This window comes from Strix aluco, chromosome 8 (genome assembly GCF_031877795.1).
Source record: "Strix aluco isolate bStrAlu1 chromosome 8, bStrAlu1.hap1, whole genome shotgun sequence".
NCBI lineage: Eukaryota > Metazoa > Chordata > Aves > Strigiformes > Strigidae > Strix > Strix aluco.
In genome coordinates, this window is record NC_133938.1 from 28,772,476 (window position 1) to 28,786,528 (window position 14,053).

The 14,053-nt window shown below is 39.4% G+C and overlaps 1 protein-coding gene across 6 annotated transcripts in view; it reads right to left on the reverse strand.

Moving 5' to 3' along the window:
• Positions 1-14,053, reverse strand: part of DNM3 (dynamin 3) — a 187,351-nt gene that overhangs the window by 164,287 nt on the left and 9,011 nt on the right. For all 6 annotated transcript variants that reach the window (XM_074832867.1, XM_074832868.1, XM_074832866.1 and 3 more), the window contains exon 2: positions 5,348-5,421. In XM_074832867.1, coding sequence (XP_074688968.1) covers positions 5,348-5,421 — 74 coding nt within the window. The remainder of the gene's footprint in view (positions 1-5,347; positions 5,422-14,053) is intronic.

A 14,053-nucleotide genomic window follows, 5' to 3' on the forward strand; every position in this document is an offset into this window, starting at 1 on the left:
CTTTCACTGTCTCAGGAAGGGGTCACCAGTCACTACCACCTTTTCCCCACAGTGATGTCACTTTTTAGCTTTTGGGGAACGCATCTCCCACATCTTTACTCGTCTCTACAGCATCCCTGTTCATCATCTGAATGAGTAGCTGTCAGAGTAGGATCCAGAAAATGACAGGCACTGTTTTCCTTTCCTCCCTGCAAAGTGCCCAGCCTCTTCCCTACTATTGGCACTGTGGAACCTTTCTAGGTTTTGTCCTTGAAGACCTCCAAATGCCTTCCTCTTGATGAATTCTCTAAGATAATGTGTTAACTGAAATAACCAATCTAAATTCTTTTTATATTTTCTGTTAGAGGATTGTTTTTGCCACCAGATGGCAATAAAAGATGGTATGCTTGAGGAGTAGTCTCACAACAAAAGATACTTGCATTAAAGCTCAGCAACTTCAGTAGAACAGAGCATCTGCAAGACTTCAGAAAAAGTCAGAATGTCTTTTGAACCTTGTGATGATTTACTTTCCACTTAGTGTTCTAATTAACAGAACTGGAACAAATGTGGGTATTGTACATATGACTCATCTAAAAATGTCCACCTCAATAATGATTTTCAAAATCTGTTAATCTGCCACTTCTTTAGCAAAGAAGATGAACCATGAAGAAAACCTGAAAGTCCTCCAAAAACAGTTATCAAAATGAGCGAAATAACCCTCCTAGAGCCAAGATATTTTAAACGTAAATAACAAATAACAGGATTTCTATAGCAGGCAATGTATTTTTAACAAACAGAAGACCTACAACAAAGACTTCACCCAAAACCTAAGCACATTTTTTGTTGTCACTGCTGTTTAAAAGTATGCTACCCAGTCCCAAGAAATCTAGATAATTATTTCTCTTCCACAGGCAGGAGACAGCACAACAAGAGGAAGACCAGATTACCTAAGGTTACACAGAATGTGCGGCAACAGGGGGGAAAGAAAAAACAACCAACCAACCAACAACACACAAAAACCTATTTCTCAAGACCTTCTTGGGCTTTTCAAGTCATTAACTTCCCAAATCTTACTCAGCAGCACCATCTAAAAGTATCTATCAATTTCCATAAAAAGTATTTAATCTTACTGATATATTAGATCTCAAAGAATCACCAAGCTAGGCAGTATACTGAAAGTTGTGAAGCAAAAACTTAGAATGTTTAAGAAATAGGTTTTAAGGTATACCAACTCAAAAGGAGGAAAAACCCACCAGATCACTAGCCCTCCTTTAAGAAGTTATGGTAACACATGACAAATCGCTACAGGCAGCATGCTTATTGCAAAGCTTGCAGAAAGAAGATTAAGAGTTTAAATGGAACTAACGTACCCTACGCAGAATTCAGTTAATGTTGCTCCAAAACTACTGAACACTAACACAGCCTTAAAATTCTTGTCCCAGGTCAGCTGTGGGCCAACACTTACATCTTAAAGACACACAGGGAAAAATCCTTCTGAAAGCACAACTACAGGAATACATAATGCATTCCTTCTCCTGAAAAGGAATCATGAGTAAGAAAGTGAGAGACCATCACTCTACACTCATTGGTAACTGCTGAAATATCACAACAGTTACTGCCTGGTAAGAAAGAATGAGCTCCCTGTATCTTACACAGCAGCACTCAAGTACTAAAAAACGCAGCATGTCTTTTGCCTGAATTTAGATATTAGAGTCTCACAAAATAAACTGCCTTCACATCCAACTTCTCATCCAGGAAAAGAGCAGGTGGAATTCCTCCCATGTCCATCCTCTGAATGGCTAAGCTAATTTATCACAGCTGTCTTGCTTGCCTTGGAAAACCTGAAGTTCACCATCAGGCAGCCTCCCAGCTAACAGCACCCTGTCCACACCTGTGCCTTTTAAAAACTCACTGAATTGTATCTTCCCAGATGGGACTATTTTCTCCAAAACCATTCTATACTCTGGGCTCCTTCAGAGACTAGCAACAACAAAAGCACAAGAGTCTTATTAGGCCTGACACTAGACATTCCCAACATTGTGGAATTGCCCACGGCCAAATGCAGCGACCAGAGAGAGTATCAAGCTGCACCTGGATTGCTTAGCATGCCTGAGTGCAGCTGGAAACTTTTTTGTATTGTGACTTACGGGTGGGAAACAAAGCTGCTTTACCCGAATTTTGGTCTGTTTAGTACAGAACAAAGACTACATGCTTATTTGGTTCTATTCTCTCTTCCAGCAAGATGTCATATATGCCATTTTTCTTCAGTTCAAGAGGAGCAACTGAACAGAAAACATGACATGAAGAATAAGAATGAAAAATTGTGACCCTGCCTACAGGACTTGCAATGAACTACTTTGGGACAAGTAATGAGCATCAGCCTCAAACTGCAAGAAGAAAACCACCTTGCAGCCTCAAAATATTTACAAGATGGAGATTATTTTCTTTTTCCTCTCTCCTCTAGCCAGTACAGAAAGTTATTGGATACAGGCCACATTTACAATTTCATTTGAAATGCAGTTGGGCAGTCCCAAAAGAGACTCAAAGTAGGATAGTCAGGAAGAAGTCACAGTCCTTCAGAGGACTGGAAATTATTTTTAATATCCATGTTTTCACTTATTCTGTGCTACTAGGTATTTCTCACAGGAAAATAGTCACAACTACTAAAGATGGACTTGTCAGTTGCAATATTTAATTTTAAATAAATATTCTTTGCCTCTAAGATTTCAGCAGAGTACAGTATTTGCATGGATGTGGAAGTGCAAATGGCATAAAGCCATTTAGGAATTGTACTGTTCCCACCCAAATATGTTAGTGATCAAAGGAGGTCAACAGGTCACTACAAAATAGCTTTGTACTAATTACACAGGGGTTTTTTTTAAAAAAAGAGGAAGTAAACAAAATACTAAAAAAAAAAATACTCCACATCTCATGAGATAAATTTCTCAGTAATGAATCACTTCATGTTATCCCTTGTATATTCACAGGGATAACAGCTCTTTACCCAGATGTGTAGGATCTTTCAGATGTTAGGAGGGCCCCTGATAATTCCTCATAACCTAATCCTGCTGCACCCTTCCATGCACATCCAACCCTAATAACGAGTGGTCAAAGTTTCCTCTCAGGTATGCACAAATGCCTCAGCTGCCAATCTATCCCTTAGTGTAATGACTCAAAGTTAAATGAAGCTTTAACCTCCTCTGTCAATCAAATTCAGATTCCAGAAAGATTCTCAGCCAGTTCCAAAATGTTGCTAAAATATCTTGCAGTCACCTCTGCATGGCTATATAAAAAGTGTTCCCTCCCTCCCAAGGCATACTCTAACATTAAGACTAGTCACTCTTAAAGGAGTCAAGAAAGATGCCAGGATTAGAGACCAACTAATCTTACTACAGCAGCAAGAACCTGATACAATCCTCTAATTACTTTCTATAATACTTTAGATAATTATGGACTTGATAAAAATCAGTCCAGCATCTGCTTCCTGTAAAAGAACACTGCGCTTCTCTAAGCTAAGCGGTTTTATTTTCTTTTTTAAAATTAGTTCAGAAAGATAAAGGTGGCTTAAAAGATAAAGTTATTTGGAGTTTCATCACCACAAACAACAGCAGAACAAAGTTTAAAGAAAGTAACAAAATAATTAAAGCTTGCCTTTTCAAGGTCTTGGCATCTAATCCCAAACAAGAAATACACAGCAGTTCCCAAAGGGAGAAATACCTCTTGACATCAAGGAAACATGAAATCAGGCTGAAGCTCAGTTCTCCAGAATTTTTAAAGTTTTTGTTGTGTTATTTAAGTCATAACAAAGAACTACTTTTCAGCAGAGAAGGTACCTATATGAAAACCTAGAGCGCTACCTAAAGATAGTAACCAAGGGACAATGATGGTTTTACAAAACAAGGTGATATAGACCAGTTGGGGAAATTTAGGATGGATGTCTAAGCATAAGTATTTAACCACTTGAGGTTAGAGTGTGAGAGTTTATTTACTACTATGTCCCTGCAGTTTAGTCACTTTGCTAGGAATGCCAGCACAGAGCTCGATTCCTTTCTTTCTTCTGCTCTTACATGGTGCTGGCAAAATTAGATGAAGATTCTCCATAGCTCGGCCTTATTCATGCATTTCTGCATGCTCTGTCAGAGATCAAAAGCCAGGTATGCAGAAATGGCAGTGGTACATATCTTCAACTAAAGTGAACTGCATCTTTTAAGATATATATATATATATATAAAGCACTATAAGCATATTACACAGTTGGAAATCCTGAAGCTTCGAAGCTGAGCATACAGAAATACTGGATTCCACAGTTTTTGCTTTCTCTTCCACAGAATAAACACTATGGAAAACTTCATAGAGGCGTTGAAAGCATGAATGTGTTTTAAAAGCAGTAATTCAGAAAAAAACCCAGAGCGTAGGCAGACTGAAGTCTACCTTTCTGCTGAACAACAAAAAGACCTTTTAGGAAAAAAATGTGCACAAAAACTTAATTATATCTCACACATAGGGACAGACTAAAGTTCTATAGGCAGCTTCAATTTTGTTTCTTCCCCAGTTTCACCATGTTCCGTAATTTAAATAGCACTCTTTACTTTTAAATGCTGGTTTGGATGTTATTTCATCTCTTTTTACTATTTTAAGCAGAAATCAACAGTAAACCAGTGATTCTGTAGCTTACATTGCTTTAGAAGCAACAACAAAAACATTTTAACAATGGAAAACTGTAGCTGCTTTTACATACGCTAGGGCACTGAGCTACACAACAGCAGGTGAAGTGCCCCTTGGAAGAGTACAAAGTGGTGAATTCTGATGAAGGATCTTGACACGTCACACAACACAGTGGTATACGTGTACTGTATTTTTATTTTTGACCAGATAAATACACAGAAGTCTTGTTCTCCCCCAGTCTACCTTCTGCTCTACTTAGTGCAGTGAGCCCAACCGAAAAAGACAAGTCACGAAAACAAGCTGTGTGGAATCAATGCTGTGTGCACGGGAGCAAGAGTTAAAGGGAGAAGTACAGCACTTTTGGTGTGTTAACTAATACATCTGTAAAGCTCATCAAGAAATTAATAAATCAAAACTAATTTCTAAAACACTTTGTATGTAATCGTGTTTCTCCACTGCTTCAAATCTGATCTTGGATTACATTTACTATGTGCTCTAGGATTTAGATTCTACTGTTTTCCTAGATAGGGCTATGAGATTAGCTGGTCCTGAGCATGCCGTTTTGAAGCAGCAGGCCTTTGTTCCAGCCAGCCTAGTTGCACCTTTCTTCACACTGCTTAAGTTTTCCTAGAATTTTTTTTCCTCCTACTGAAGTACATCAGCACTTTGTCCAGGAATTGAACCAAAAAGAGAAAGAAGTTACCTGTTTTGGCAGTGATGAGTTGCAGGACCAATGGTCGTCTTGTTACAATTCCAGAACCTCGTGGAAGAAAATCCCTAGAAACATTAAAAAAAAATAGTTAAAACCCAGAAAGCACTGTCCAGTTACATAAGATATTGGACTAAACTGGAATCTCCTCTATACCTTCAGCTGCGATGAAAATGGAAAGTTGGTGGGAACAGATTTACATCAAACACTAGCATGAAGTAAGGGTGTTAATTTTGGTTCAAGAGTGCAGTAGGTCATTACACAAATACATACTAAAACAAAATTAGTCTCGAGGCACTAGCAATTCTCTTTCTTCATAATCACCATATATAACATTTCAAAAATCACCTTGCATAGTAAGAGTACCTGAAGTCATGCCCACACTTACTGGGCTCTCTAAATGTGTCCTCACCCTATATTTGATTTGAAGAGGATACGGGCATATCAATACACACACTCTCACACACCACACCAAAGCTCTGGCCAAATCAAATTGCCAGCACTCTGCACCTATTCTTTCACAACACTTAACTTCTGCTAGTTCAAATCCTCAAATAACTTCTCCAGCAACATATCTGCCCAGAAGTTTTTGAGCAAAAGCTGAACCCTAGAAGTACTCTGGGACAGCAGAAGAATGTCCTTGGATGAGAAAGCAAGCAATGAAGCAAACACAGCAGCTCTGTCATATCATTATGCATCCCCATGGTCCTTTCCATGCCTCCAAAGACAGGGAGATTGCCTATGCAACTGAAACCCTAGAAAAACTTTGAACCAATTGTTGGTCGCAAAACCAATGATCAGAAACGCATAGCAAAATAACAGACTTTTTTCCCAGGATCTTCCCCAGGTGCCACGCCTATGAAACTCTTACAGACCTTGAGATGAGGTTCAGTGAGGGGCTTTGAAGAGTGCTCCCTCCAAAGAAGCATCTTCAGAGGAATAAAATTCAGAGGTAAACAGACAGTTTCACAATCGGCTGAAACTCACTGAAATCCCCTCCTTTTTCCTGCCTTAGCAGGGATGCTGAATCACCTTCCCACCTGCCTTGGCAGCATTGCTAACTCACCTCTCCGGCTCAGGTGAAAAGCAATGCAACAAATGGTTAGGGCATGAATTTTCAGCCAAATGGCAGAGCTGATCTGGGTGACCGTGTCGTCACACATGCTAGAGAAGGACTAATGAGTCAAAGGAAGAAAGACACAGTCCTATCAGCCCTTTCAACAGAACTGCTTAGATGGGTCTACTCAAGCCATTTGAGAAACCACATCTTACCTATAATCACTGAATATCTTCATACTGACCTTGTGCTACTTAATTTCAGCAGTTCCTTTAAGGCCGCACCCAAATCTACAAGGTTTAAAACAAGCTTAGAGGGTACATCTATGAAAAATAAAACAAATATTTCACCGAACTTCAGGACATTATTTGTGCAAACCAGAAGATATGAGGTCTGAGGAGTTCCAGGTCAAGACAGGCTCAGGAATGCAATAACAGTGAACCTCTTGCCACAAGCGCCAACAACGTAACAAACACTTTGGCAGCTTGCAGAAGAGAAATACGGCAACTCTACCCTTGACAGAAGTTCTGAAGCTTTTCTTCCCAACCTAACATCTAGATATAAAAAAAAAAAAAAGTATTCAAAAAATCATATAAGCAAGCAGTTCTAAGTCTCTGAGGAGACTTTCAGACAGAAGTGGTTTTCCAGACTGTTAGCTGACTCAGAAAAGCATATATTTCAATGTATATGAATATTTCACCTTGGGTATTCAGTTTTATTTTCCTTTTAAGTGTGATCATCCATTCAGAGAAACTGATTTTGGTCCAGTTCTTCTGGACAACATGAAGCAGACTACAGAATGATTCAGACTCACCCCAAGGAAAGGAACTGTGTACCGGGCTTATTTTTCCCAATTTGGCATGTGATTTGCCTGCCCGACTTCAATTTCTTTGCATCATCCTGAGAAATAGCAAGGTGAAATCTACCCCAGGCTTGTGCTTTGCTTCAGCCCCTTATCAATCTTAACAGCCCTTTATTGCTCCATATTTTACCAAGCAAAAGAGATTATGCCCTAATTGTTTCCTCACGTGCCTTTGAGGGCTGCAGGAATAAGGCAAACAGAGTTCCAGTAAAAATAATCAGTAAAATAAAAGTTAAAACATCAGTTTTCTCTTCCATGATCTTGTAATTGAAATACTCTGTCCTTTTCAAGTTCCATGATGTTCACACTCAGTTTTCCTGTGTGATCAGTGGAAGAAACAAGGCTTCTCCAGAGACGGGTCACCCTACTTCTGAGAAGTGATGTCCCGAGGTGACTGTCTGTCTCTGCTGACTGTTGTAGAAGGCTGCCTTACAGTAGATGCCTAATTTTTAGAATTAGCTGCAAGAAATCTGCTCTCAAAACTGAATTTCACATTTTTTGCATGTAAATCATCACTGAGAATATGCTTTTAATCCCCTACTTTGATGTCTCTTTACAGGGCAACCAGGAAGGCACAGCCCCCAAAATTTTCTAGAAGCATCTTGAATTATTACTGTGAATTTATCACAGTGTTCAGCTATTCCAGATTTACTGCCATATGTTGGCCTTTAGTGTAACTCCCCCTGTCCCCCACATAGTTAGCAGCCTCAGGTGCGCAGAATGGCTCCATGAATCTGTGAATGTGAAAAATGCTGGCAAGATTGTTTCACATCTCTTTGCAGTTGGTTTCACTACTGAAATGCTTCTGGTAAAACAGGGCTTTTTATTTGTTCCAGTCATTTCTTATCTTCAGAATTGCCCTGGCCAGTTCACTTTCATTAGTTATTGGTTATTAAAAAGTTGTACAATGTTGTTTCAAACTAAATCTAAATTTGGGTTGGACTAGGTGATCTTCAAGGTCTTTTCCAACCTAGATGATTCTGTGAGGCACAAGACTGGCTGCCAGCTGTGCCCCACACCACTTTAGGAGTCTTTAGCATTTTGAATGAAACAGTTAATTTCCAGATAAAAGTCTCACTTTCTCAGAACCTGTTAATGCGTACTTACGGTGTGACCACTCTGCAAACTAAAGCACACTATAAAAGAAGAGGCTGTTCAAACACAAGTTAGCTTATTAACTTCTATACTCAAATACAGATCTGCAGGCAGAAATGGTGGTGCCACCTGGTCTAGCGGAAGGTGCCCCTACCCATGGGTGGTCAGGCACTGGCACAGGCTGCCCAGAGAAGCTGTGGCTGCCCCCTCCCTGGCAGTGTTCAAGGCCAGGTTGGACGGGGGTTTGAGCAACCTGGTCTAGTGGAAGGAGTCCCTGCCCATGGCAGAGGCACTGGGACTAGATGAGCTTTAAGGTCCCTTCCAACCCAAACCATTCTGTGATTCTATAAAAAGTACAATTAATTAGGAATTCAAGTACTCTCTAAAACAAAGATAATGCAAAAACATCATGCATACTGATTTATATCTGCTGCAATGTTTTACAACACTTGAGACAGCAATAGGATGCAAGAACTAGCTTAGAGAGATGCTAAGGGTCTTCAAAAGGGCTATCACAACTTCAGTATCTACCAGTGAAGAGAAACCTGTGCCTCAGTGAAGTGCTATCTACTGATATTTTCTCATGGGGAAGAGCACAAAATTTTAAGAAACATTAATTTCTCTGTATGTACTGAAATGACAGTAGCCCAGCATGTAGAAAACGCCTATTGAGATGACAGTTTCGTACTTTGATTTTCAAGCATTTCATATCTTATTTAAAAAAAAAAAAAAAAATTTTTCCATCAAGAAGCTAAAAGGAATTGCCATTCAAGACAAACTGATCACACGAAACAAACTAGGGTCCTCTACAGCACCACATGAGGCAGTGAAATCCTCCTTCAGGGAGTCAGAGGCTGCAAAGACTTACTGATTTTCTACTTCAGACTAAGCACATTCGGAGATAAAGAACACTGCATTAATGCAACTCCTGGCTATACAACACTGACCTTCCCTCAACAGCAAAATTAGAAAGAAACATACAACAACTTTTCTTCAGAGCGTTCTCTTAACCTGTCCAAAATAGATGGCATTTGATAACCCTCTCTAACAAACTGAAATATTGTCGAAAAGCCCATCGTCTGTTCAAACAAGCAGCAGCAGAGAGAGGTTCCCGCTCGGTGAGAGGGCAAGCTGTGTTGATCACATAACCAGCTTAAACAGTGTGCAGCAGAAGGACATTAAGGCTTCTGCTTCAGATACACAGTTTGAAGAGGAAAAAACAACAAAGAATGAGGATAAAAAGGAATTCATGGGAGAGTTCAGAAGAAAACTTCCCCCCTCCCCCCATTAACTGCTGAATGTGTATTTTACCTCTCTGAGAGAAACATTCACCTCAATAAATCAGCCATCAAAGGGATAGGGATTTTTTTTTTTTTTTTCAAACATTTGAAATTTCAGCTTCAGCCACAAGGCAATGGCATCTGTTCACTTCCTCTACATAGCCCAAATCAGATGTTACAAATAAATACCTAAACTCCACTTCTAGAAAAAGGCAGTTCTTTAAACACACACTGAAGTATAAGTCAAATCTGAGACATAACTTGCACTTTTTTAGGAAAAGTAACATAGTACCACATTACAGTTCTAGCAGCAAGGGACTCATTAAATACTGTACAACTGCTTCTACAGAAATGCCTGCTTCAACGTCCACAAGACAGGATGCAGATCTTCTACCCCTCCCCTTGATATGGAAAGGTTTCTACACAGGGTTTGTTTGTGGTGCCGAAAAAGACCTCAGTGTTTTAAGAAATGGCCCCACACCTTCATTTTTCCCTAAAAATATCTACCTAAATAAAACGTTACTTAAAGAAGAAAAAAAAGCTTCAGCAGCAAGAAATATAATAGGACTGAACATAGCTGAGTGACAAAGTTTCCTTCTGCCCCTCAACGTCCTGGTGGCACACTTAACATTCTTTAAAGGGCAGGTTTGAGATAGTTGCTTTCCCAAACCTTTTCATCAGTGTGCACAAATATGTTTAGTGAGAGTTGGGAGAAAAGTCACATCAGAGTTGAAGTAGCTGCAGATAAATCCGTCTAGAAAAAAGGACATGCCTGAGAATTTGTGCACGAAGAGACCAACAAGGGAGAGAAAAAGCTGTCTTCTGTGGTGAGGGGAGTGAGCCTGTGAGTACCTGTGCGCAGACCTGCAAAACCACTTAATAACAAGGTGCAGGAAACAAGAATGAAACACACTATGCAAGAATACAGCTGGGAATGAAAGAGACGGTCCTTTAAAACACATCCATCCTACGTTAAGAATCAAACTACTTTTACATCTTTACTCTCAGAATATTTTCAGCAAAAGGTACTCTGCTGACAACAGCTATACTAGCTCAGCAGCAGTGCTGCTGTGACATGACCCCTTGAAGACCAGCAGCAAAGCCTGTCCAGTGTTGCTTACCCAGTACTGAATGTATCAAATGTAAACAAGATGCAAGCAGCCAGGTCTTCCAGAACAACACTTCAGCCTTATAATGCACTCATCTGTTAGAATACCATTAAATATTTTCAAGAGCAAAATATTTTCAGGTGCAAATATTTGTAAAAAGTAATATTTGTAAATAAAGTATTTGTTATGTGAACAAAAGAAAAAAAAGACAAAACAGAAGAATCCCCAGTTTGTGTGAAGAGTGATGATTCCTCATCACTTAAAACTTAATCATGGTTTCAAAACAGTAACTTACATCTGCTTTACTTTGCCACTATAGTACTCAGAAATATTCTGCACTTATCAGTTACATGGTTGGTATTATACAGGATAAATGGTGATTAATCAACACCAACATAATTAATTCATATGAAACTTAGGGTGAATCCAGGAAATCAAATAATGGAGGAGGATGTCAATGATTGCACAGTAACTGCATTAATGAAAGAGATAGGAACAAATAAAACAGATAGTGATGAATTATCAAAAAAAATCAGAAGTCCCTCCAAAGAAAAAGGCTCCACATTCTCCACAAAGGGTAGAAACAAGACCGGCTCAGGACAAGATCCATAACTGTCTTATAGAAGAGCACAAATGACCCATCTAAATCTACTTCATTTTGCCAAACAACATTGGTAATGTTACTTAAAAAAGTTTTTCCACTCACCTTCCCTCAAATGCAGAAAGGCCATGTTCCATGGGCTGCTCAACACTGCTGCAGTAGCATTCCACGCAGGCCTTGAATCCCAAGGTTTGCCAAGGACTGCAGTGCAGCTTCAATTGCAATAGGAAGCAATTATGACCAAAGTCAACAGTTTTCCTGGGCCTTTTCCCAACCCAGTGTTTATTGTTTTCTACAACTCCAGCCTGGCACACTAGGAGCACTTGTGGCTCATAGGGACAGCTGAACGGCCGTATCTTGTGCAAAAGAACACACTGTTTCACAGTGACACCTACACGTGCCTATACAGCCAAGCACCTCCCAGTTCCATGGCGAATGTACGCTGCACAGAAGTATGACAAAAGGCTTTCATTTTTCTTACATTTATCATATTTAACCTCAAAACAAAGTGCGACAAAAGAGCAAAACAGGGAAAAGCACAGTCCAGTGTAAGCTTACAGGAAGAGACACGCAAGTAATTTCTAACTTCATTCCTCAGGTTCACTTTCTAAAACCATAAACCAAACCTAGTTAATTTATAACTAAAGAACTCTTAATGCTAAAAATACACATCTGCAGACCTATTTTACAAGACATGTTCTTTCTATCTTGCCTACTCTTGCTCCTGGGCTCACCAACACCCCAGAGAACCCAGCAGTAGATCCTTCCCAGACTTTCGTTCATTCCAAAGCAAGGTGTATCCAAGTGATGGGAAGCATACTTCACATTTAAGCAGAGGCCTTCTAAGGAATTGAATTCATAATGACAAGTGAAGTACTTTATCAGAGGAGGTTTGCCATCACTGACACTAGACATCACTGTATCTATTCTTATTTAGTGGCTTTGGAGGCACAATTCCTCTGCCCTCCAAAATGACAGTACAAAGACACATTTTCAAGAAGTCACAAAAGCTTTAAGGCAATACCTCTGTTGTGCTTTGATGTTCTCAACCTCATACCATTTTTTTTTTTCAGTAATACAGTAGTATACATCACTTTCTACAACACACTGATATTTGGCTATATATGCTCTTCCTCATTAGCTTAAGAGAACAGGGACCAATTCTTACTATCACTCCTCACTTGATCCCTCACCTCCATTAATTACAGAAGAGTAAATGCTTTTTGTTTTGGTACAATGTTTGTCAGTCAGGAGAGTCTCCCACAGGTTTGTTCAATGGCTAACATAACAGGCTTTACATGAAGATGTACAAAATAATTAATCTTCTTTATCGAAGACCAATGATACCTACCTTAATTAGGCCTACAGGGCAAGCTAAATGCATTAAGAGGCTGTGGATTTTTAGTGATCTCGGATATATTAGCTCCTAAAACTCAATATACCAGTCTTTCCAGGATTTTTTGGTAAACCACGCAGCATAGATGCTTGCATCCTTATCATGACACTTTAGTGCTTAGTTCAAGTTTTCTAATGAAGTTTGATCTCAGTTTGCAGTAACCATTCTTTCATGGTAAATCTTCCTTCAACTGAGAAATCATTTTAATTAACCTGCTGAATCAAAACAGGAATAGTAACTACACATTGCAGCCCATGCAGTTTGTGCATGCCTTTAGGGGTGAGAAACTGAGTATCCAGACATCCTAGGGCTGTTAGCTATCTCTTCCTTTCAAGCAGGATGGGTAATCTTGGGGTCTTTGAGCAGCCATTTTCCAACCCAGCAGTGTCCTCCATCACCATTGTTGAACTACTGGAGCTGAACAGCCAAAGCGGGGACCTCCCCAGTTATCTTATCCATCACTTTCAGGCAAGCACACAAGTTGAATCAAGAGTTTAAAAAAAAAAATTAAAAAATATCTTTAATCTCTTACACAGCACTACAACCTAGCAGCTTAAAATGTCTCTTTAGTCCTTCATGGAGTTGAGACCAACTGTACAAAAATCCAGAGGGGAATGGTACAAAAATCCAGAGGGGATTTTTTAATCCACCCAAACAGACCTAACCATGGAAATATATTGAGTGTTGACTCTAAAAGTTGAGAAATAAAGTATTTTTGAAAAGCCCTTGAAGAACTTCAAATAAGATGGCAAGGGATTTCAGTCACACTATCTGGGCACCTCCATAACAACTAAGTTCAGTGACAGTGATTAGGCATCACTAAGGCAAGAAAGCAAAGCTTGAGATTTCCTCTTCATACAGAAGACCAGCAACAGGGCAGGCTTAAAAAAAAAAAAAGTCACTGTCATTTTACTTCTCTCGTATCTGCAAGATGCTTTCTTTAAGTAGCAGCAGCATTTCTGCTCAACAAGAAGCCAGAAATTATTACCTCTCCCCTATTAAAATACCCATTATAGAGTTATGAAAAAATCAGTGCTAAAATTTATTCTAGTCCCAGTGGTGAAGTCTTCCATTAAACATGACTGGAGTCAGCAGGTTCTCAGAAGTAGGGGACGTTTGAACACAGGCCTAAGAAGGTGCAGATCATTATTAGTACCCCAAATATAATGTCATCTTTTGACAGCAGTGAGAGTACCTCACCTTACATTTCAGCACAGAAAAAAGCAAGTCTGTTCACTGAAGCAAGGAAAGAAAATGCACTTCTTAGTATTAAAAAAAAAATCTTTTATGTGATAGCAAG